The sequence below is a fragment of the Ruditapes philippinarum genome, unplaced genomic scaffold (assembly GCF_026571515.1).
Source record: "Ruditapes philippinarum isolate M1 unplaced genomic scaffold, ASM2657151v2 ctg541_1_1_1_1, whole genome shotgun sequence".
Classification (NCBI taxonomy): domain Eukaryota; kingdom Metazoa; phylum Mollusca; class Bivalvia; order Venerida; family Veneridae; genus Ruditapes; species Ruditapes philippinarum.
Window position 1 is genome coordinate 47,506 of NW_026864499.1, and position 22,972 is coordinate 70,477.

The following is a 22,972-nucleotide window of genomic DNA, read 5'->3' on the forward strand; positions in this document are numbered from 1 at the left end:
TGAGTAGAACTAGCGACGTTTGTAAGCTAGCTGGATAGAAAGAAATTGTAAGATAAAAATAAATGTGAGCATATACTTCTACATGATATATTGTTATTTGTTACGACACAAACAAACAAAGAGATATAAGTTATTCTGATGCGTTTGATTCACACAATTACTTAAATGTTTGTCAGTGAATATTATTCAGTCTGTTTTCTCTTAATAGCCCTAAGCTTGACTGGTAGTGGACAATTCAGTTGACTGCAATTGGCATCCGATTCGAAACTTTGAGGAATATTAGGATCTTCTCGGAGAAATTTGAAGTTCTGAAGCAATGTTGTAATTACAAGGAACATCTCAGTTCTTGCCAATGCCTCACCCATACAAACTCGTGGTCCTGTATAAAATATGATAATACTAGTTATAAGTAATGAACTTATGCTATATAAAAGGTCACCATTTTAACTCCGTATGGAGATCTTAAACTGAAAAGCCTCTCGACGAAAAAAGATACAGCTAATTCAGGAAATTTAATATCACATAGTTTTTCGAAATGCATAATTATTCACAATCCAAATGAAATTTTGGAAGTTTTTACGAAAGCTATGAAATAATTAACTATTTTATCACTAAAATTATTTCCTATTACTACCTGAGTAAGATGATTGTCCTAATATTTTAATCAGAATAGGAAACGTTCTGGCTATAGTAACTGCTTAAGGCTGGTTAAATCACATTATATGTACATTTGACGACAGTTTTTACTTAGTTAAACACTTTTTAAAATTCATAATAATGAACATTAATTTGATATTCTGCTTAAAGGAACATAATGTATATAAAGCGCATGGAGTCATATTTTTGGACCCCTGAAAAGTCACTACCGTGAAAACACGGTTAGAGACAAACTGTTATATGTAAAAAACCATTCACCACTGCTTTAGTTGAATGATATATGTGGAGAGGTGTGGGAAGTTATATAAAATCCAAAATTGAGGCAACTGTCCTCAAATATATGACTGAACATCCTTTAAAAAGAACATTTAACCCATGGCAACACAAATTCAAAAAAATATTTTACCGGAAAGGTCATACGTTATGTTAACAACACATGAGATTTATTTTAGAGTTCAAACTGTATAATTGTTTTGTTTGTTTGTTTCTAATCTTTTCTTTTTAAGAGGTTGTACGAGTCATCTTACCAATGGAAAATGGAACAAATGGTAAGTTGTTTATCAATTGTCCTTCCTCATCAATGAACCTTTCGGGATCAAACGTCTCTGGATCTTTGAAGAGGTTAGGGTCCATGCTTACTGAGTATTGCATCGGAAGTATGACAGTACCTTTAGGTATATGAAAGCCAGATAGTGTTGAATCTTCACTTGCGCAATGTGGAATGTTTAAAGGAACTAAAATGAAATCAAACAAGGTTTTAGAATACAGAATAAATAACTGAGCGAACAATCCCATCATATCATTGACTAAAAGGCAATCCAGGGCTTCTGTTACGCAGCGGTTAAGTTATCTGACTTCATATTACTTGCCTCTTACCGTTGTTGAATATGATAAAGTTTTGGACTTCTGATTATTTCATGTGAGACAGCTATTCTTTTAGCTTGTTCTACTAAAATACCAATCAGTGCAACAGATAAATAAATGAGATGAGGAGCAACTGAGGTCCTAATCCAATAAAAAACTGAAATGAAAAAATCTCCACTGACAATGAAAGCTTATGAACACACGTTCATGGTTCTTATTATTATTCCTTGTGCTTTTCTGATAAAGAGCATAATGAGCTGGCACTTTTTTACAAATTTACGAGAAATTGTATCATTTGAGGACAAGCAAAGTTATAAAGAGAATACGTTTAATGAATTCGTTTACAGAACGTGATAGTAAAACAAAAGCTTGAGCAAATTGGTGACCCAGATTAAAAATCTATAAACTCACAAGACGAATAGTATTCTGTAGAAAAATAAATTAAAGACTTACGAATACGATATGATAAAAGTACTTATATCTATCAAAACAATAACATTCATTCAGACGAGGTTGTTAAAAGAAAAGATTTTAATTGCTGTAAAACAGACATTTTTACAAACACAGTACTACGCATGCGCACACGATACGTATAAATGTCGTGTCCCTTACCCATACAGCAATGTCTGTGAACTTCCATTATGAAAGCGCTTACATAAACCAGACGATCTCGGTCACTGTACTGAATAGCTTTATCGTTGATTTTCTAAAATTATACAGAAAAAAATAAAACGATAATGTTTTTTTAATGGATATAATAATTTAACGTTTTCGAGTGCTCAAAATAATGACTTACAATTATTTTCTTCAGCCACGGTATGTGGATGCGAATATTAATTGTAAGCTGTCAAAGTAACATTATTAGAAGGTCGGTGTGTTGTTTCTAGCTTGACGTCAGTCGAGATGACAAATCTATCATTTAAGATGAATTGTGTCGCGCATAACGCAATCAAATGAGTGAATAGTTAAAGTTTGTATTACGTTAAAAATGATTTTGTATTATTTATAATTAATTGTGACGAATGAAATCTATATGCATATTAAAAAATTGCGATTAAAAACGGACTTGCATAGCACACAAGCAAATGGAATAACAAATGTAAAAGTAACAGTGGCTTGAGACCCATATCAACAATTATCAATCTAGTGATTTGGAATCTATGATCACACAAAAATAGTAAATTTTAAATAAAAATAAATAAAAGATTTACAAGTTATTCTACTTGGAAAGATGTTTCAAACATACATTACCGTTTCAATTTCCTTCTGACATTTTTCTTGAACGCCCGGGAATTCAACCAAGTACAGAAACGCCCAAGAAAGAGCTGTTTTAGTTGTCTCAGTACCCGCGACGAATAAATCAACTATGATCCAAAACATGCTGTCCCCTGTTTAGAAAACATATTTCTCAAACAATTCACTGTGACTGATAATAACTTATGTTTCTTACAATTCGTGCTAGCCTTTTATTTTTCTTGTGTTAAACAGAATTCTTGCCATGATGTCTTATATTAATTGTGTTTCACTCAATTAATGTAATAATTAGTTTGATTCATTATGTTTTAGATAAGTCATACTATCATTAGCAGGGTTTGTTTTGCTGCAGAAAATTTATATAAATATGATAGTTGGCATTCATTATTCTAGGTGCTGTGAGTATTTGTTTTCGCCTTTTTTACATATTTGTTACAAACAACACTTCTAATTTGTTCTGGTAATGATAACAAGAGTACTTTTGCGAAAAGAGTTTCTTACTGTTTATAAATGAATCTTCCTCATCTGTCTTGTTCCTGTCAACGTCTAAATATAGATCAAGAAAGTCTCGTAAATTAGCAGGATCAAATGTGTTTCTGTGCTCTTCAATTTGTTCACCAATATATTTTGCGATATCATTCAAGACTGCTTTCCTCTTTTTCTCGATCTCGGAATCCTTACAAAAATATAATTTTGTTTATTATAGGAAATAATTTATTTTTCGTTAAAAATAATTGGAATGGTTATAGTGTACGATTGAAATCATTAAATGCGATAGTTTTCAATACAAAATATTGTTTATATTGACACAGGGTCGAGTTAAGCTTGGATATCAACCGGATATGTTAGCTAAGCTTACATTATTTTGTAACTATTATCATCATGATAAAAAAGAAACCTTAAAAAACGCCGTAAACGGCAAAACTGAAAATGTTGCAGACTCGGTTGGATCACAAAGATCACTTTGTATCGTTTTCTTTGTAATTTAAAAAAAGAGATATGAAATATATTCTCCACTTTTCATGCCTGGTGGTTATTTATGAATAAAAGACCTACTAGCAGTAAAGCTATCGGCAATAGACTTCTTCAAGAAACTATATACAGTATAAATTCTACAAAAATCTAACGTTCGATATCTCTTTCGCCTGTGATGACTCTCCAGTAGAGCAAACATTACCGTTTTCTTGACCAACTTAGCAAGGAACTCTGGCAAAAATATAGCAGCACTAATTGGCGAAGCATTATTGAGAACTTCAGAAAGCTCGGTCATTCGATCTAGTTCCCGGTCATCGTAGTCGAACCTAAGATTGTACAATAAACTAGCCTAATGCAGCTACAATCCATACAAATAATTCTATATATGCAACGATAGTCATAACTCCATTGAAACATCGGATAAATATTACAAAACAGGAATATGTGTTATAAAATTGTTCACGGTTTGTGAATTTTATTTATGTTTTAAAACATTTTTTCTTTTGACATCGTGTTCACAAATCAGGCTTTAGAACTATATTATAATTATCGTCCGAACATTGAGATTACCTTATGTGGTGCAATATACCGAGCAAGCCTATGCGATTTTCATTACCTATATATTCAATAAACTTGCATGCTAGATAAGATATTCAATATCTAACAGAGATTTAACAATCGTGTTAAATTACCTTTTGCCAAAAATAATTTCATAATTGACGTTAGCAACTAATTTTCGTATCAGGTCACTTATGGATACGGGTTGACCATCGGCAGATTGAAGTGTATCAATGACGAACTGAATTTCAAAACTTATCTTTTCTTCTATAGATGTTTTGCCGACACCAAAATCACGAAGCGCTCGGCTCGTGAACTTTCGCAATGCTCGCCAATATTGTCCATAGTTACTCCACGCAATGCCTGCAAGAAATAGCTCAATACAATTTGATTCACAAGGGCAAAAGCCGATTGCCGTATGATTTTCTAATATCGAAGAAAATCAACAATTATTCTTTTAAAACATCAAAATGGGGAAATTGGCCCTTAATGAAAAAAGATTAACTTTGAAATCCGTTCATCTCTATAATCTTGATGTAAAATATCACTTCTTTCTTTGTCGAAGTGTTGCAAATATTGCTGTATGTGTACAGATAATTTGAGTTCCGTGTTAGTCAAGATGTTTTTTGAACTCAACTTATAAACACATACGTCAGCGTTGGTTATCAGTTTAGTTTTGTTTTTGAGTTTATGGACATTAACATTAATACTAACAAAGATTATGTAAAACGTTATATTTGGATGCATTTTACTACATTCATTTCAAGGTAAAACAGTTAAAGATCAAGCCCGAGGAATTTCGAACAGTATAATTATGTACTTGTAATTGTTCCTTGATAGTGTTACTTGCCACACTTATTTCCAGGTCTCCAGGTCGAGGCCATTTTTTGCTCTGGTTAACCTTTATTTTTTAACAAATGAAGACAAGAACCCACCTTTTGTTGCACCTGTAACTTCCCCTTTGTTTTCAGGTCTGTTGCTGAATACTTCTGCTTTCTTCACAAGAGCTTCGTTAATGACGTCCATTCCACTAAGAACAACAAACATTTGATTCCCTAAATACCAACGGAAAACGCTTCCATACTTTCTCGCCTCATCAGCAAACACTAAGTGATTCCTTCTTTTTGAAAGTTTGTGCAGTAAAAATATTGAACCAAAGATTGGAAATTTAAAATGTCCGGGCGGTAAATTGCCCGGGGTTCTTATATAGTACAATGTTATGCAAAATATTGCTATCACCACCAGAATAACAGTTAAATCCATATTTTTTCAACGACGTTCTAAATTTCTTTATTACTTAATGACAGCTGTTTAGGTCTTCATTTAATCATTAGAACATATTCACCATCTTACAACTCTTTACATATTACTCTCTTAAACAATGACTTTATACAACATGTTATCGTTCATATATGATAAATGCAAGTGAGCAAACTGGGCCAGTTCATACTGATAACACACTTAGCGTCACAATAACAATATGTTTTACATTGTAGCTTTTTCCACGTTAAATACATAGTTTATCTCTATTCAACAACCAGTTCGATATTGTTTCCCAAGTTGAAAATATGGAAGTAAATTATGCGGTTACTATATCGTCATTGACTTATAAGCTCTATATGTTTAATTAATTGTATCTCCGTCGGTCTGTTACAAAAATGCCTTGTCATTTATATTATTATTTTGACCTTGCAGTTATCACTTTTCACAAAGGTTCAGTGTTTTTAACCTCATGAGTGACTTCAATGTCAAATCTTCGTCACAAGATTAGCCTCAGTCTGTATTGTTGATCTAGCTTTAATAGTTTGATATAATGCGGTTTCAAGTACAATACATGACATGTGCATTACTCCATGACTTAAAAACGGTAAGAATTGACATTACCAGGGCATGCATATTACAGATAAATACAGACACAGTAACACTTAACATTACCGGTATTGCCGAGATCATGATATCACATGTTAAATTTACACCTGCAAATATACATGTATGTAAATATAATGCACAATGTCTATTTAAAACACGTTTTGTCAATGGAACAAGTAAAATAATATCCTTGTATCTTCAAGCGAGGTTTTACGCACTCGTAAAATGGCTGTGAAGGAATGGTCAGCTTTGCATACCTTTAGATGTTACCTGGACGAATGTCTGTTTAGAACTGCGCAGTTTTTGAAATTAAAGGGGGAGCGTTACGACACGAAAATTACATTGCGTCCGTTCTAGTAGTACTCGTTTTATACTGTGACAGGACGGGTATACTTTGGCAGTCAGTGCCGTAATGTGCCAGGTATCCGACACCATTTGTCTCATTTATATATAGACATTATTGCACGTAATGGTTTATCATAATGCCTTGAACATTGATTAACAATATCCCCATTAAAAGGTATATAAACTTTTAATAAGCAAATGACCAACGATAAAACATTAAATTTGAGCATAAACGTAGTACATGTATATAAGATTAATGCCAAATCTAACCAAAGTAAAACAGCACACGTGTTACATGATTTATGTTTTTGAAACCAAAGAACAAGAGACAACGTGTTTACGCATGATTTAATTTTAGCCTAGTTCCACGATATGAAATGTCTGTAAACTACAGACAGTTGCACAGTTCATTATTTGTATACGGAGAAAACATTGTCTTTTAATTTGAAGAAAAAGTAAATAAATATGTTTTACAACAAAGCCAGAAATCTATAATTGGTCATGAAGCGTAAAGCTTGAATTTTTATTGACGACTCCCAAAATAAATCGTGTCATTCCGCATTAAATCATGCTTTTATACAAAATCATATTAGACTCGGCTTTGCAGCCGAATAAATTGAGAAAATGTTTTTTATTTTCATTTTTATACAATCACATAAATCATATCACAAGTCTAAATGACCCTTTTCTACAATTTCCACATAGAAAATACGTACGTACGACTGCTACTGCAATTATCACCTGTTAAGGGTGCGGCCATACCCTTGAATTGATATACAGCAGATTCGATACTTAAGTCTAATAATAAGTTCAATGCAATGTTATTATATCGTATAGCTTTCATAAAAGTTGCTGATTAGCGTTAACGGCATGAGTCCGCAAAAAGACGTGTACAGCACAAAATAACATCAGTAGGCCTACGCTTATTCTTCAAATGACGTCTATAATATTTAAATTAATGATCTTTACATCAAATGGCACCAATGTTTAGACTCTGATCTCCCATATTAAAAGATCTAAAAACTTGTATATCACAGAGACACGCACAACTCAATACTGACCTCGCACTGCCTTTTCTTCAGGAACACATCAGAGATGGCATTGCAGGTCAACTATAAGGCTCATCGGATGAACATAGTAGTGCTGATCCGGCAGTTGCCATTCATGTTTTATTTGCGTCCTATCCCAACACTAAAGAATCCAGGTTATGCTGATAAGATAAGAAGGAAACACTTTTATGATGTGTAAAGTTCTTTGTATTGCTTATTATTATTAGTTATTATTAGGAAAATTCAGAGATATTATGATTGCCGTATCGTCGTCATCGTGGATAGAATAAATGCAGCCGCTTTGTAACATAATTTCAAAAGCATCAACTCAAAACTTGGAGTTCATAGTAATCATAATAAGAAATAGTTGAAAGAAATGTGGCATAACCCTATTGAAAGCAATATACATGTATTTGAAATTATGTCCCCTTTAAAGTTTTTATCAAATGTTTGTCAAAATTGCCTATTAAGTAGATTGATTTCAAAATTATGAATGGTATCAACATGCAAGTTCAAATACTTGCTGATTATGCAAAGATACAGTTGTTAGACAAGAAACATTATTTTGGATGAAATATTTTTGGAGTTGAGCCTATTTGTAATTAGATTTTTGCATATTTCTTAAGATGATTTCAAAACAATCAAATCTTTAAAAATGTTACTCGAAACACTTGATTATCCTAATCTAAGATTATTTTTTCTTTATAAACAGGCGAGCTTTAACACTGCAAACGCAGTGTCTTTACACGTGGGCTTAAAAGCAAGGATTTATGGAAGCATTTTGTTTTCTGTATTGTATTTTTATTTTTTTTTTTGTTCCGAAAAAACGTAAATGTATTTAATCATTGTGTACTGTTTTATAGAAAATATATCATTCAATAAAAATTCGCAAAAAAAAATTAAGAATAAGAAAGTAATACTGCATTGTGACCGCTTTTATTTAGTAGGTAGTAACAGTAAATACTTGTGATTTTGTATACATGTAGATAAAATCAAAGTTTAACATTGTGAGGGAAATGCTTCATTGTGCAAATAGAAAAACAGTTTTGATATGTATCCTTGGTATATAAATGTTTTCACATTCTTTGTTATGATGTTTGTCAAGTAAAATTCGAGTATTATGACTGTCTAATTGAAAAGTCATGTGTTTAGGTAATATGTTTGAGCGTATACAAGTGTATAAAAGCGTATACAAGTGTATAAAGAACACATTTTTAAAAGCAAATCTATTTGATTCCTCTGCATTGTTTTAATTTTTTTGAAATTTCAAATAAGACTTTGAAAGCACAAATACATGTAGGCTCACAAGGATATCATATAATAATTGTGGTTTCTTTCTATGCATACTATAAGACAAAACTTATTTGGAATTCAGCCATCATCACATCAAATTAAATTTATATAGAATAGCAGGAGGTAACTAGAGTATGATTTCTTTTGTAATCGTTTCAATTCTTGTACAACTTCTAGCAAATTTCACTTCATACTGCTTTAAGTAAATACTTTTCAACGAATTAAAATATCAAAACTGAATATTTTTAATCTTTATTTCTTACATACAAAACAACTATTTAGCTAAAGTCAATATGGCATTTGAAAACTAATGTAAAGTTTATAAACTACAATGAATTGAGGAATTATAACTTCTTTTTGAAGCGCGACAACCCATTCACTTTTTAAAACTGACTAAATACAAGTTCGTTGTTTGTTTTCAGTCATTTAGAAGCATGCTATGCAACTTGTAGATCTTTTACTCTCTGGTACAGTTCCCAATTGTTTTCCCTTTCCGCAGGGAAAACATTGATTTTACGGCTCACTTCAAAGGCACCGTTAGGGCCTCCCTGACTCGCCATGCAATACACGGTATGTACATCAGGATCATCTACTGGTGATAATGTCAAGGTCACTCGGGACGTGAATCTGTTCGGATCTGACTTCCATACCTGCAAAGCGTAGATTATATATTACATATAGTCATAATGAAAAATGGATATGCAAACAGATTTCACAGTCATGAAATGCCCTATTACGATTTATAAAATTTGAAATACTCGTGCATGGAGCACATGTTAAATGTAAACTCGGTCCCACTCACAAGACAGTGCAGGTAACAGCGATACGAATACGCAAAATATTTCTGCCGTCCCTGGCTAAAAGGTAATAAGTAAGTCATTAACTTTTTGGTGATTTCTTTTTAAAAAGAAATCTCTGTTAAAGTCCCAATTATGCGGAGACGTTGTTATATCCGCTTCATGCAAATGCATTATGCTCAGACCTATCGCTTCAGAAAACCAACTAATTGATCCACACTCCCCGGACATACGGAAAGTAGAATTATAACTATTCAATTGACATGATCGGATCTGCGTTAAGCGTCTTGATGTCGCCCATTATGACCATGCTTGCTCTTGTTTTTGTCACCTGAGGTACAAAAGGATACGAACCTTGTACATGCCAGATTTTATAAGATCAGGTCCATATTCATCATACAACCGTAGAGACAGTTCCGGTTTCGGTTTTCCACGTGCCTTACACGATATTACAACAATCCTGCTGGCATTCTTCGCCACTCCTGTCTTCGTTTCATCAAATACTGCCGGACTAAGAACGACAACTTCTGTTGGTGCATCAATCGTTTGGTTTCCATTTGTTGCCCTGTAGTATAATGTACATTATTTTATCAGTAATTAGATATTTGGTTTCGATTAAGTTTAAGTGTGAATATTCACCGACCGATAAAATTGACATGCTCTTTATGTAAAAATTTAAAAAAACAACAACAACACAAAAAAAGAAAAGATGTTCCACTTTTTACATTATTTTGTATTGTATATCTATAAAGTCATTTTCTAAATTTATTGGCATCATCTTTTCGTCCATCAGCTTTCTGTGATAGAACAGATGAAAATTAATATACTGTTGTTGGTAATAAACAACCAATAGTCAATGACAAGCTCTCAAATATACACCGTGCAATAAAAAAATTGTGTATGACATGAACATGCGAATCTCTTTTTCCTTTGCCAAAATAAACATCATGTGCATAGATGACTCTTTAAAAAAAAAATTCCATTTTCTTTCCTTTGTGATGATTATAAAAAAACTCAATGTGCTACTATTTCTGTAAACAAAGTGATCCCTCGGAAGCCTTAATCACAATAAAATTACATGAACATTGCAGACTCAGTTTGATTGAGTCTGTACATAAGGAATAATGAATAAGTGCAACCTCCCTCACGCCCCTAGCACCGGCTTGAGCGGTACTCAATTCTCAACACTCAACAGTGCAAGTAGCATAGTTCATTAATAAATTTTAATCAGATGAAAACTTAATTTGCCAACGTCACACATTTCATCTAATTAAGATGGAAACAAACCTGCATATATAACGACCCTCTGTCTTCTTCGGTTGTCTAGCTGACATTGTCAGTACTTTCATGTTCATAAAGCTGTCTAGAATGACAGTTTCTGTTGGAATTTCATTTGTTTTGCCACCATTCACAAGGTGAAGAATAGTCACATTGGGTCGTGGATTCCCCATTGCCGCACAGATCATACTCTGAGTTGGTGGGAACACTATCGTTTGCCTTGCCAGTGGGAATATTCCTAATGTGTTGTCAGGCACAACATTTGTTGCACCAGGACCGTAGATTTTAATAAATGGTCCGTAGTATAACTCTTCAACCATTCCGGTCATTGAGTCACGGTAGGGCATGCGCACTGTAAGTATTCCGCCATATTGAACATACGGGTATCGCAGAGTAATATCCATATTAGACGTCGTCTCGGTGCGGCGTGACATGCTCAACCCTAGACCTTCTGAATTGAAGTTCATGATTTCAAAAATTGCCGGAGGACTTGCGCTGGTGTTAAGTCCAGTGAAGAAGACTTCTACAAATGCTAACTCATTGAAATCTCGAGCGTTTTTATTTACAATGGCCGTTATGTTCAAATCAGAGTCATGTGGCGCCATGTAACTACTGTTGACTTTAAGCAGACCGAGGGTTGGTGCTGTGACGTTCTGTTGCTGGGGCTTTTCTATTTCTGTTAGGTTGAATCTGACATTCACTGATTCTTCGTCATTGTACAAGCGAAAGAACATTTGGCGCATGGATCTCAGCTGTTCCACATTCACGGTAGACGTATATAAAGAGGATGCTGGGATAGTCTGCGTCCTTTTTCCAGCTGAAATAAATAAAGCACAATAAAAATTCAAACACTGAATCAGCATATCATGCTTTAAACAGAAAAGAAACAAATCATAACTATCACACGCTTATAGAAGGGTTTTTTGTTTATGTTTTAGAGAACTTAAAAACATGCATTGAAGTAATTTGATTGCGGTTTGTTATAAACATTCACGTTACCAACGTTTTTGCCACATTAAAATTTAACAATACTCTGGCTAATTATATGCAATTATCGAGATCGACGAAACCATGACCGTAAGAAAATAATAAATTTATTAGAGAAAGATGCAAATGCAACCGGAAAAATCATACCTCGCGCGAGATTTAAACTCGCGACCGCTGACTAACAGGCGTTCAAGAACAAGTTATATGTCCGAGACCTTGCTGTTTTCAGAGTTTCTCTTAATGGTAATCGAAGTCGGTTTGCGCTAATATATAATAATGACTTGTCAAAGAGAAAGTTCTTTTGACTAATAAATTACAAAAATAAGTATAGTTAATCAAACATTTATAATTAAATGTAAATATTACTTGTCCTCCACATTCCGCCATTTGTTCTCAGACCAATCCATTCTGTAGTGTGATCAGGGGTGGCAGCATATATTATGGTTACAGTAGTTGGGTCAGTGTTAACGCCGGACGATCTTATTGACATTACTTGTAGAGGTAAAGCAGGTTGGTATGGCAGACTTGGTTTAGAGACAGTGTTATTGTTAATCATGTAGGGTTTGTTTATCTGAAAAGGAGTAGCATACCCTTCACTAATGAATGATTCCAGTAAAATAAGTGTTGATTATTGAACTATAATGAAAACGTATAAAACCATATCTGAAAATACTTTGTAAACATTAAAGGAAGAAAACAACATAAATTTACATTGCTTTTATAACCGTGTGGTAAATTTTCGAAATAAAAGAGAATGTCTCTGTTATTAAACACAGGTGAATGTTGTATGAAAATCAGGAATAACATATTCCCCTTCTAATTCAAGTTGGGTTAGCCCGTTAAATTCATTTTTAATGTAATATACAAACAAATTTCTTTTATTTTATACATTCTGTAGCTACTATAATCATGCTAAAAACAATAATTTTGCAATTCAAATACCTCAACTACATAGCTTTATTCACTTTAAATGGGCGTAGGTAATGTTGCACTATATGTTATCCTTCATGAATAGACTATATCAAACCGTAAATATACGTGCACGCAGTGGTTACGAATGTACCTAATTTTACAGTTATAACTTTACCTAAAATTCAGTTGTTCTCATAGGATTTTTAAGGAATTGACATTGATTTGTGCTCATAAATCGCAATTTTATTTATTAATGATTATTAAATAATTGAGGTCACTAAATCGGTCAAAAAACCTTGTAATTCTATCGTAATTCTGTCGTAATTCTGTCGTTATAGTATCGTAATTAATTTCCACCTGTAATAATGAAACTGAATCAAACTGAATAAGCTGATATTATATCGAAATCAGTAAGCAAGGTACATTTTGTAAAAGGTTTACGGAAAAAAGTACTGGACGAAAGTAAATCAAAATAATTTTTAAAGATTTAAAAGATGAAACATCGCGTCTTTCAAAAGCAACAATTTCACAATTTAGGTGGAGAACACGAACATGAACAAATGTTTTTCGAAGTAATACGTGTAGTAAAAAGACTTACATTTGACTGTCCAGCACAATCACAAGTTGACATAGTTAATGCTTTACACATTTGCTGCATTCCAAACCATACCTGTATTTACAAATGTCTTTGTTATTAAACAATATTTAAGTGAAATACATAAAACGATGCTTTCATGTTAGGTCATCGGTAATTTTTTTTCATAAAGCTGTTATTAATTAACGGACAAATGGCTCAATGTTCAATTTTACAAACTTGATAAATAAACAATCAACTAAGATCATCATTAAATTTAGAACTCTGTATTGACACAATCATTTTTGCAAATATATTCAACGTCTTGAAAACTGTCTCCCTTATGATCTTTGAAAGTTTTGCTTAGTTGCCAGTACAATAGATTGTTATAAATAATAGGGCATATTGCAAACAAAAAGTCAAAGAAAACAACACATGTAACAATATTTTTGTGCCTTACGACATGTTCGTGAATGATGTGTTCTAATCATGCGATTAAAAAGGGACGTGGACAGTAGCTCCAGTGCCGCACATTGACAGACAATCAAATCTTAAGATGTTGCTGCATTTAGCGTCCATTAGGTTTGACATTTTGACTAAACATGTAGCTAATGTATGTAGAAGTATCTATGTCGCCTTATTAATTCTTACCTTCACATTGCCATCACGTAAAAGTATACGTACAAAATTATAATAGTACTCTTACCTGTTGTAATCTATTATTTTGTAACACAAGTCTTCTATTTTGTTCTAGAACAGTCTTAAGCATTGTTCTTAGCTCTTGTTCTTTACCAACCGCGTGGTTTTGACCTTGAGTTGGCTGTGCGTCGACATTGACCTTTAAATGGAAATAAAACGAATTACAAATAACATTACAAATGAAATTATAGCAATACTAGGCCTACATATTTTGATATCATTTCAAATAAATGTTGGTTTTGGAAAAAGACAAGCATGGTAATAAATATATAACCGAGCAAGCAAGCGACTGAACGAACGTACAAACAAAAAATATAACTAATAAATACAACACAGACAAGTAGTTGTAGTCAAAAAGCAAACATTCAAAATTTAAATCATAACGGACAGGCAGACTAAGAGATACAGCATCCTATAAAAATAGCCCACTCAATTTCATTTGTCCTAGGGAGGGTAATTTGTTAAGGCAAAAAAGCTGAATAACAAATATATTGATAGGATCAAGTTAAATTTCTTTACTCTAACTCATATCCCGTATAAATGGGTTTGTGCTGCTTTGACAGCTCATTGCTTTATGGTTGACAGATATCCTCAAAACGTGAAAGCATAAGTATTCAAAGTTAACGTTTTAATGGTTTGCTGGGTATGATAAAATAAATATTACATTCTGCAGTGCAATATGATAATTATGATATAGTTTATATAAGGGACTGACTTTGTTATGCACAAAAAGTATTGTCTTTAACTTTTTTATCCTTTTCCCTGGAAATATTGAGGTTGACATTAATGATATGTAGCAAACCTTTCATGTTGGACATTTATTCCAAAATACTTCTTAATAGCCACGGTATAAAATACATTATAAGAGAAATTATAGTCAAGTATGACAATTTTAAAGCGATTGGTACACACTATTCTGCAGTATATCACAATTTGATGCACCAGTAAAGAAATTAATTATCAAATTATCTTTTATGTCAATGCATTAACTCGTACTTTAGCATAACTGTGAAATCATTCTTACATAGAGAATGTAGTTGTATGACCGTACAATGGGCTTTTTTCTGGCAATTTCGACATTTAAGAAGTCATTCTTAAACTTTTATTTCCTCGAGCCATCAACATTTATGAAAGAAACGTGTCCTATATATTCAAGTTTTACAATAATTTGATGGCTTCTTATGGAAAAAAATCATTTGAAGCTTCTCCATGAAACGACATTTTTGTTACGTTTGTGATATTTCTTATTCTTTCTGTTTGATCATTTCATAGTTGGATGGTTCCATGTTTTAAATGTGTCTTGACGGTCTGTTATATTCTAGCTTATTAACCTTTGGTTCACAAAGAATTCTTAAACTAAGGGATCACACGCACGCTAACTTTTTGACACGAATTTGTCACAATTACCGCCGTATGAAGATCGAACGAGGATGTTTTTAATTCTAAAGATTTCGCAATAGATATGCTAAAATGATGCATTTTGTTTAGATCCGTGTCTGGTGACGGAAGTGGTCGGACAACAGTTTGCATTTGCCATTACCACTCATGAAGGGACTTTGCACCATTTTCAATAGATATTTAAGACAAAAAATATACGCTGGTAGTATTAACAGTCCCTTTTCATGTAATCTTACATACTTAGGTAGCTAAATATCAGCTCGATTCTGATTCTCACAAAATTTTTTGGCTATCACGAGGCATAGATTAAAATGTGTATTAAATTACACAAATCTAGCCAAATCTATTACGAGCAATAAACATTTATATTCTTAATTAGTTCAATAAGAACTTAAATAGTTTGTATCATGTTCTTAAGCATACGTCATTTTCTAGCTCAATAAACGTATGCTAGTTAATTTATGTTTAATCATTCAAGATCCTATTTTGAAATCTGCAAACGTTCCTGTAAACCGTTTTAAAAAAATACGAAAAGCAAAGCAAACGTTTTAAGCGTTAAGGCGTTAAGGTTTAACTCACAAATGAACTACAATTATGTTAATGACAATGATATAAATTTCACATCACATACTTTTTGTACGTCAATGTTGTCGGCACCTGTAAAAAGAGTCATTGTTCTGTTTCTAAATAATGTACAAAAAGGTCGTTCCTTTATCACAACTTTGAAACAAACTTGCGTTTATGGTGTAATACCTGATTGCCTGAAATTATTATAGAAGTCAAACTTAAACAAAATATAACTACACATTACACACCTTACACGTCTTATAACGTTTAAAGGTTATATGATTTATGTGTCATTGAATTAATTAAGACGCAACCAGGTCACAGGATTTGCAATTATGAATTTTGAATGAACAGTAATCACATCTATGCCAATTATTTGAACATTAATATATATAATAAGTTTAGTTTCATTCCGAAATTTCCAAAAGCGTGTCAACATACATATAATAGGTATAAAAATCAAAATAAATAAATGCTAGTTAATCAACTATATTGGGCTAGTATATACTTGTGTCTTGATTTTAAAAGAATGATTGCGCAAAGTGGCGTTCCATTAAAACAATGGTATATCAAGTTTGAAAAATATATAATACCAACTTCTACCTTAATTGAGTTATGTATGTAAAATTTTCCTTTTCCCATCAGATGCCAGGTGGAATGAATTACAGGGTTATCACATTAACATATAATGTTCATTTGTACTTAATCCAGATGAAAGAATCAATGGCTATTCGAATTGTGTAACGTTTTAACAATAGTACACTTACTGTGAGAGTATACTAAGAGTAAGATTGCATGTACAATCTGATATGAAAGATATAGTATTAAAAATGAAGTTCCTAAAAATAAATTATAGTGACTTCATACTTGAATAAGTTTCCCAAAGTTCACCCGTATATCCCATAATAAAGGAATGTGAAAAATAGCTCAGGAACTGTAAATAAGTAACGTAGAATTGTGCAAATCAAATCTTCCGCCGAAACGGGCAAACAGTAAACAATTGAACCAGTTTTTGTTAACGATTTGCACATATTCGGCGTAAGTGTTGTATAATTATTGTGTTACTAATATTTTGCACATTTTTGCGTTACTAGATTTACTAGCATATGACGTAGAATTTGTTCATGTTTTTCTTGTGTTTTTATTTTAATTTTTTTAATTTTATTTTTTATAATAATCATCAAATAATGTTATTATAATTAATTACCATAATCCCTTATCGGTCTTAGTGCTCGAGGGGGCAATGGGTTTGCCCACCTCTTTTCTGTATGTCTTTGGGCAACTTGATTGGTTTAGATGCCATTAAATAGTAAATCAACGCTATATCAATTTCGCATCTGCCAATATTCCGCCATAGTATTTACTGTAAAGTAAGACGCACATGCTAGTGACTCTCCAATTAATGTTAAACATCTCTAGCTCTGGTTTATTACAATTATTGTATTCACAGACGCAAATGTATATTTTCTATAAGATAAAAGTGATGTACTGTATATACAAAACGTTATCAAAATCTATTATGTATTTTTTCAGGTTTCATGTTCTGTAAGATCTACAAGGTCAAAAACACAAACTAGTGTTAGGCTTATATCATCCATGAACATAACACGGAATCAAATTATTGTAAATTCGAACAATTGATAAATAAAATACAAAAACAATAAAATTAAGAAATTTTGCCTGAAACGTGTATTACCATCAAATCATTTGAATGTACTAGTAATTTTCAGTTTATCAGCGTAACTAATTTTCACATATCAAGTGAAATATGACGTGATACTAAGCTATTATTTTCTTTCATTCAGAGAAGAAAAATGTCTGTACACAATCATAGTTTATTTCTTAAACAATTATAGTGGAATGTAGAACGAGTCAAACGGAATACTGCCCAATACCCACACGCCATGATAAATGCTTTGTCAAGTGTTAAGTATTTCTCAACACCCAACATTCTGGTATAATGTCAGAAGTTTATTCCATTTCGCGATGTCAATGAATTTACTTATTTTAGGTTGACGTTTACTTCATATATTGGAAAAAAACTTGTCAACAACTTAGAGCATAAAATAGCTATTTGCTTACATGTTAAGTTTCTAAGCGTAATTTAGACCAAAATACCGCATCTGTTCTGTGCATTCTTACTATTGTATTCGATATCCTGATCCGAAGACTAACGGAGAGGGCCGATAAGATGCCATTGGGAAAAATCTCGAATCCCCGTTAAGACAAGTCGCGTGCTTTGATAACGTCATTCTCTCCGCATTTTTGCATTAATTACGTGCTTAGAATGACGGCATTTCACCACATTAGAACGTAACGAGTACGGAACAGTTTACCGCTTAGCATATTATTTAAAAGTATTGGAATAATTTTCGCATCAATCCCATCTCCCTTCTCCAATGTACTTATTGTAGTAACTGAATATTTAAAATGACTGAAAATATCGCTTTATAATACTGTTTGCACACACCACATGTCATGTATTTGAAATTTGCAGTTACTCCGTAAATTCATATAAATTTCTATTGATTTGAGATAATAAAGTACTGTTCTGTTCTGTATTTTTTTATCTCATTTTCTCACCCGGACAATGAAATGAAAGACACTCTTACTTAAAATAGCTTGAAGTGCAGCGGCATCGTGATATTGCAACATTGGTGATTAGGACGTTATATCTTTACCGAAAGTTATTATATTGCTTGATGTTATTTAATTAGGGAGATAAACCCCTTTCTGTCCGTTCTGTGTCTGTTAAGAGCTGTTCGTAACATTAAAATATATGTCATCGCATAAATAATAAATTTGTATTTTTGATGAGGTATAATGGTATAAAGGCACTGTAAAGGTCATATGACGACTACCAGAGAAGCAAAATATATGTGCATTATTTAAAGCATTAGCGGGTGTTGGAGAAGAGTCATGATTAAACCTTTCGAAAATTAGCCGGGAATCTTCCTTAATGTCCCTGATAGGCTTTGATCGCACCACAGGGCAGACCAACAGGACTATACTTATTTCAATTATAATACCTAAGGTTTTACTTATTCATCTGTTTGGTTTTTTTTTTTTTTCAAAAAAAAAAAAAAAAACCCCAAAAAAAAAACTCCGAAAAGACAAAAATATGACAAAATTGATATGGTGGCAAGTTAGTTTAACAAAGTAATTTTTCCTGGTTTTGCATTCTTCAGTTGTTGCAACACATTTATTGTCTTTTTGACATTTAAAATGTTATTGCTGTTAGGTCGACAGTTGTAGAACGATGCATTTGTGCAGTGAATTATGTTAATATATGCATTGTGATTATTCAAATTCTAAGTTTGCTTTTATTTGGAAATTAAAAGTAAATGATAAATATTACTTTCACAGAAAAACGTCATTACTATTATTTATCTAAATAAAAGGTTATTAATTTATGCTGGAACTACAGCCCTGTACGCTACTTTTATAGGCCCATTATGCCTCAGAAATGCAATCATTTTTATAAATCAGAAACATTTTTAGTATTATTAAAGTATTATGTATTTAATGAATAACAAGAGCAATCACTTATCACATCACATGTGTCGCCTCATAATAGCCATTATATATTGCAGCTACGTGTAGCATGATACACAAAAATCATTTACAGGCCAAAACGCGTTTTGAGTCGCCTCTACAGAGTAGCGGCGACGACACATATGGATCTCTTCTGCATCGTCTTTATGTCCGTCTGTCTGTCTTTCCGTCGGTCACAAAACTTGTCCGGACTTCTCCTCAGAAACTGCTGGTACCGTTTCATCCAAACTTCACAGGAATGATCAGTACCAAGTCTAGTTGTGCATAGCGTCGGTATTTTTTGGGTCAATGATTTTTGTCAGAGTTATTGTCCTTTAATTTTTTTATTTTATATCTAGTAAAACTTTAATTTTCCCATATGTTTAAGTTACAGCAGAAATGCCAAAACTCCAATGCATTATTTATCTATTCTATGCTTTGATCACTTTGTTTCATATAAAAGCTTGTTTTTTTTTGTCTTTTTTTGTCTTTTTTTTTTGCTAAATTTTTAAATGTAACTTTTTTCAAGTTTAAAAGTTGCAAACAAACAAAACATGGCCAGGAGAAATAATAATTTTGTTCACTTGCTTTAAATGATATTCAATGATTAAACTGTTTAAATGTAGATTAATTTGTGATGTTTCCCCGTTTGGTCTGCGTCGCAATGTTGGTGGCCGAAAAATGAACTCGATGAATAACTGATTAATTGATTAGTTAATTGATATAATACAAGATCAAGTGTAATGTAACATGTATAACATGTTAATTTATTGCGTTCAAGGTCATGTTAGCAACACATCTCTCTACATGTTAATATGTCAATGATTTGTCAAGGAAAGTACTCTTATATTTAATATCTAGTATAAACTGACATTAATGCATGTAAAGCATTTGAAAATAGAACATACATTAGCAATATTTAGATCAAAGCGTCCATTCATGTCGCTCTTTCATCAGTTAATGTCTGTTCATAAATGAAAAGAATACAGAAAACGTGTCAATAACTGTCTGAATTAAACCAAATATGCTATGTATTTACAGTTCAAATATCTAAACAATAGACAATTATAAGTATTCTATTAGGCGAAGAAAAACTTAACTGTCTAATAACTGAAGCATTTATGGTAAGAAGACTGTACACAATGTAGACGTTACAGGCTACCTAACGTCGGACACCCATGGTTGAGGCCAATAAAGGTATTGAGCATGGACTATAGACACTAAAACATTATGATTGGGAATCACTCAATCTGACTTAAGTTCAGATCTACTCAATTTGTTTTTGCATGTAGTCTTAATAAGGAGCTGATTTCAATCAGACTGGGTAATCACCAAAGAATGGATCTAAAAGATTCATACGCAGACATATAGGTTAAAGAAAAGAAGGTTGGCCGGACAAAAGGTTGTTAATTGTTTGGGCGGGGGCGGAGGAGAGACGGTGCAGGTTGGTGGGTGAATATAACAACAGAAGTGAAAGAGAAACAAATACAATGATTATGTGATTTTATAATACGTTAACACTGGATAACACATACTCAAATGGTGAACATACAATATGTAAAATGCCCGACCATACATTATTCTGAAATGATAGCGTTAGGTTTCATTTACAAATGCTCAACTCAAGTAAATACGGCATAAATGCAGTTTTTATTTATTTACTTACTTGGATGAAAAGGGAAAGATTCCAAAAAAAAAATAGAACAAATTTTAAACATCTACAGAACTTATTTCATTTTAACACATTTTTTTTCCATAAACTTTTTTATTTTACGGGGTATAGAACATATTATGTATTTTTTAACTGTACTAGTTGTTTCAAAAATACATACTTTTACTTATGAGAAAAATAGCATGACTTTTGTTTAAGATATGTTTAGCTTGATTAAGTAGTATATGGATATTTATATTAACCCTTTACAGTGCGAACAATGTTCTGACTTGTTTTGCCAGCAGTATAGAGCCAGGACAGCCTGAATATCCCTGTAGTATTTCAAAGATTCATACTTTTGACCGCCCGCTAAATTGTATCATGTATTACGATATAGAAGTCCCTTAGATTTACAAAGGATAGCCCTAAAGTGAAAAAAGCTGGTTAAAACCTCAAAATAGTTTCACAAATTTCGCGATGCTTGATTGAAGATCGTAATGATGGCTATTATGAGATGGCAATGGACGTACAAAAAGTAAAATATGAACAAAATAGCAATGGTGACCTTTCTTTTGTAAATTTCTCATTCACTGAAACATGTAGAAATAAAAAAGGTGAAAGCGTTTAAATAAGGTGAATGGGTGACCTTTCAGATTCCACATCATTTTTGTACTAAACTGTCATAACATGACATCTCTGTGCTAAATTGCTTTTCAGCGTAATGAGTAAATTTGTAATAAATCTCTATATCTGGTTCAGTTGTTACGAATGTGTAATTTCCATAAAATGCACAAGTGTACCATACAGAGTTCATGGACAAAAAACAGATAAACCATGGAAACATAATAGGCAAGTCATGGACAAATAATAGACAAACGATGGAGAAAATCCATTTCTCCAATCGTTAATTTATAACGCACGTTCCGTCAAAAATATAATTAACTCCTCATTGTTTAAAAATAAGACGAGGAAATGTGGTTAACTCATTAATATTTTGACAGTCTGTGTGAAAATCGTGATATTGTTACTTCTAAATTCAGCATATTTACGACTTAATATGTGGGAAAGTTTGTTTTTCTGCATACGTACTCAAGATTATTTTTTCTCAAGTTTCTATTAACAAGCCAGGATATTTAGTATTAGATTATTTGATCGGAAAACTATGAAATTAAGTGTATACACAATTCCTAGTATACCAGGTATGATATCAATATTAAACAGGGAATTATTGAAGAGATTAATTTCCAAGCACCTAAATATGTTAAGAGCATAGAGTATATATAAACTGAGTAAATAAACTGCGCTTTATATGTTTATTGTCTATCCATAACAAAAATAGATATACTTGAATTAATGTATATGAGCTTACCTTAAAAATTTGTAGAACCAACACTATAGCTACTGCGGTTTTTAATACTCCCATTTTAGTTCAAAAATATCTTTCTAAAGTTTCTGAAAATAAATAAGTACTGAATTTATAAACTCCGCCGTCACTCTATTAAACTATAACCATCTTCTGACTTCCGTCACCTTACGCGCACTTGTGAAGAATGAACGCTAGAAATGCGTTCATTACGGTCGCCACGCAACAACGTTCTACCAAACAAAGACGCCTCGCCATTGATAATTACTACAGTAGTTAAAACGTATCATCGCTATAGTGCGATGTATTATTACCAATTAATATATAAGTAATAAAGTGTTTTAGATG

The 22,972-nt window shown here is 32.5% G+C and overlaps 2 protein-coding genes across 2 annotated transcripts; both read right to left on the reverse strand.

Moving 5' to 3' along the window:
- Positions 1 to 71: 71 nt before the first annotated feature.
- Positions 72 to 5,707, reverse strand: LOC132725803 (cytochrome P450 2B4-like). Its single transcript, XM_060710989.1, has 8 exons — positions 5,244 to 5,707; positions 4,443 to 4,671; positions 3,953 to 4,076; positions 3,277 to 3,451; positions 2,773 to 2,909; positions 2,134 to 2,227; positions 1,185 to 1,391; positions 72 to 379 (listed from the first exon to the last, which is right to left on the reverse strand). Exons 1-8 carry the CDS (start codon positions 5,569 to 5,571, stop codon positions 183 to 185), a joined length of 1,491 nt encoding a protein of 496 aa, XP_060566972.1. The 5' UTR covers positions 5,572 to 5,707; the 3' UTR covers positions 72 to 182.
- Positions 5,708 to 9,104: 3,397 nt separating this feature from the next.
- LOC132725806 (uncharacterized) lies at positions 9,105 to 22,874 on the reverse strand. The gene is made up of 7 exons (XM_060710993.1): positions 22,631 to 22,874; positions 14,119 to 14,250; positions 13,437 to 13,508; positions 12,293 to 12,497; positions 10,949 to 11,756; positions 10,016 to 10,226; positions 9,105 to 9,514 (listed from the first exon to the last, which is right to left on the reverse strand). Exons 1-7 carry the CDS (start codon positions 22,682 to 22,684, stop codon positions 9,302 to 9,304), a joined length of 1,695 nt encoding a protein of 564 aa, XP_060566976.1. The 5' UTR covers positions 22,685 to 22,874; the 3' UTR covers positions 9,105 to 9,301.
- Positions 22,875 to 22,972: the final 98 nt, after the last annotated feature.

Bases quoted from the DNA above. Each gene is read 5' to 3' on its own strand.
- LOC132725803 (XM_060710989.1), bottom strand. From the start codon at position 5,571: ATGGATTTAACTGTTATTCTGGTGGTGATAGCAATATTTTGCATAACA. The intron at 3,452-3,952 runs GTAATGTTTGCT...TATTTTTGTAAG, and splicing joins CTAAGTTGGTCAAGAAAACG to GATTCCGAGATCGAGAAAAA. The intron at 1,392-2,133 runs GTAAGGGACACG...ATTTCATTTTAG, and splicing joins TCACAGACATTGCTGTATGG to TTCCTTTAAACATTCCACAT.
- LOC132725806 (XM_060710993.1), bottom strand. From the start codon at position 22,684: ATGGGAGTATTAAAAACCGCAGTAGCTATAGTGTTGGTTCTACAAATT. The intron at 10,227-10,948 runs GTTTGTTTCCAT...ATTATACTACAG, and splicing joins GAGGGTCGTTATATATGCAG to GGCAACAAATGGAAACCAAA. The intron at 9,515-10,015 runs GTTCGTATCCTT...TACGCTTTGCAG, and splicing joins TAAAATCTGGCATGTACAAG to GTATGGAAGTCAGATCCGAA.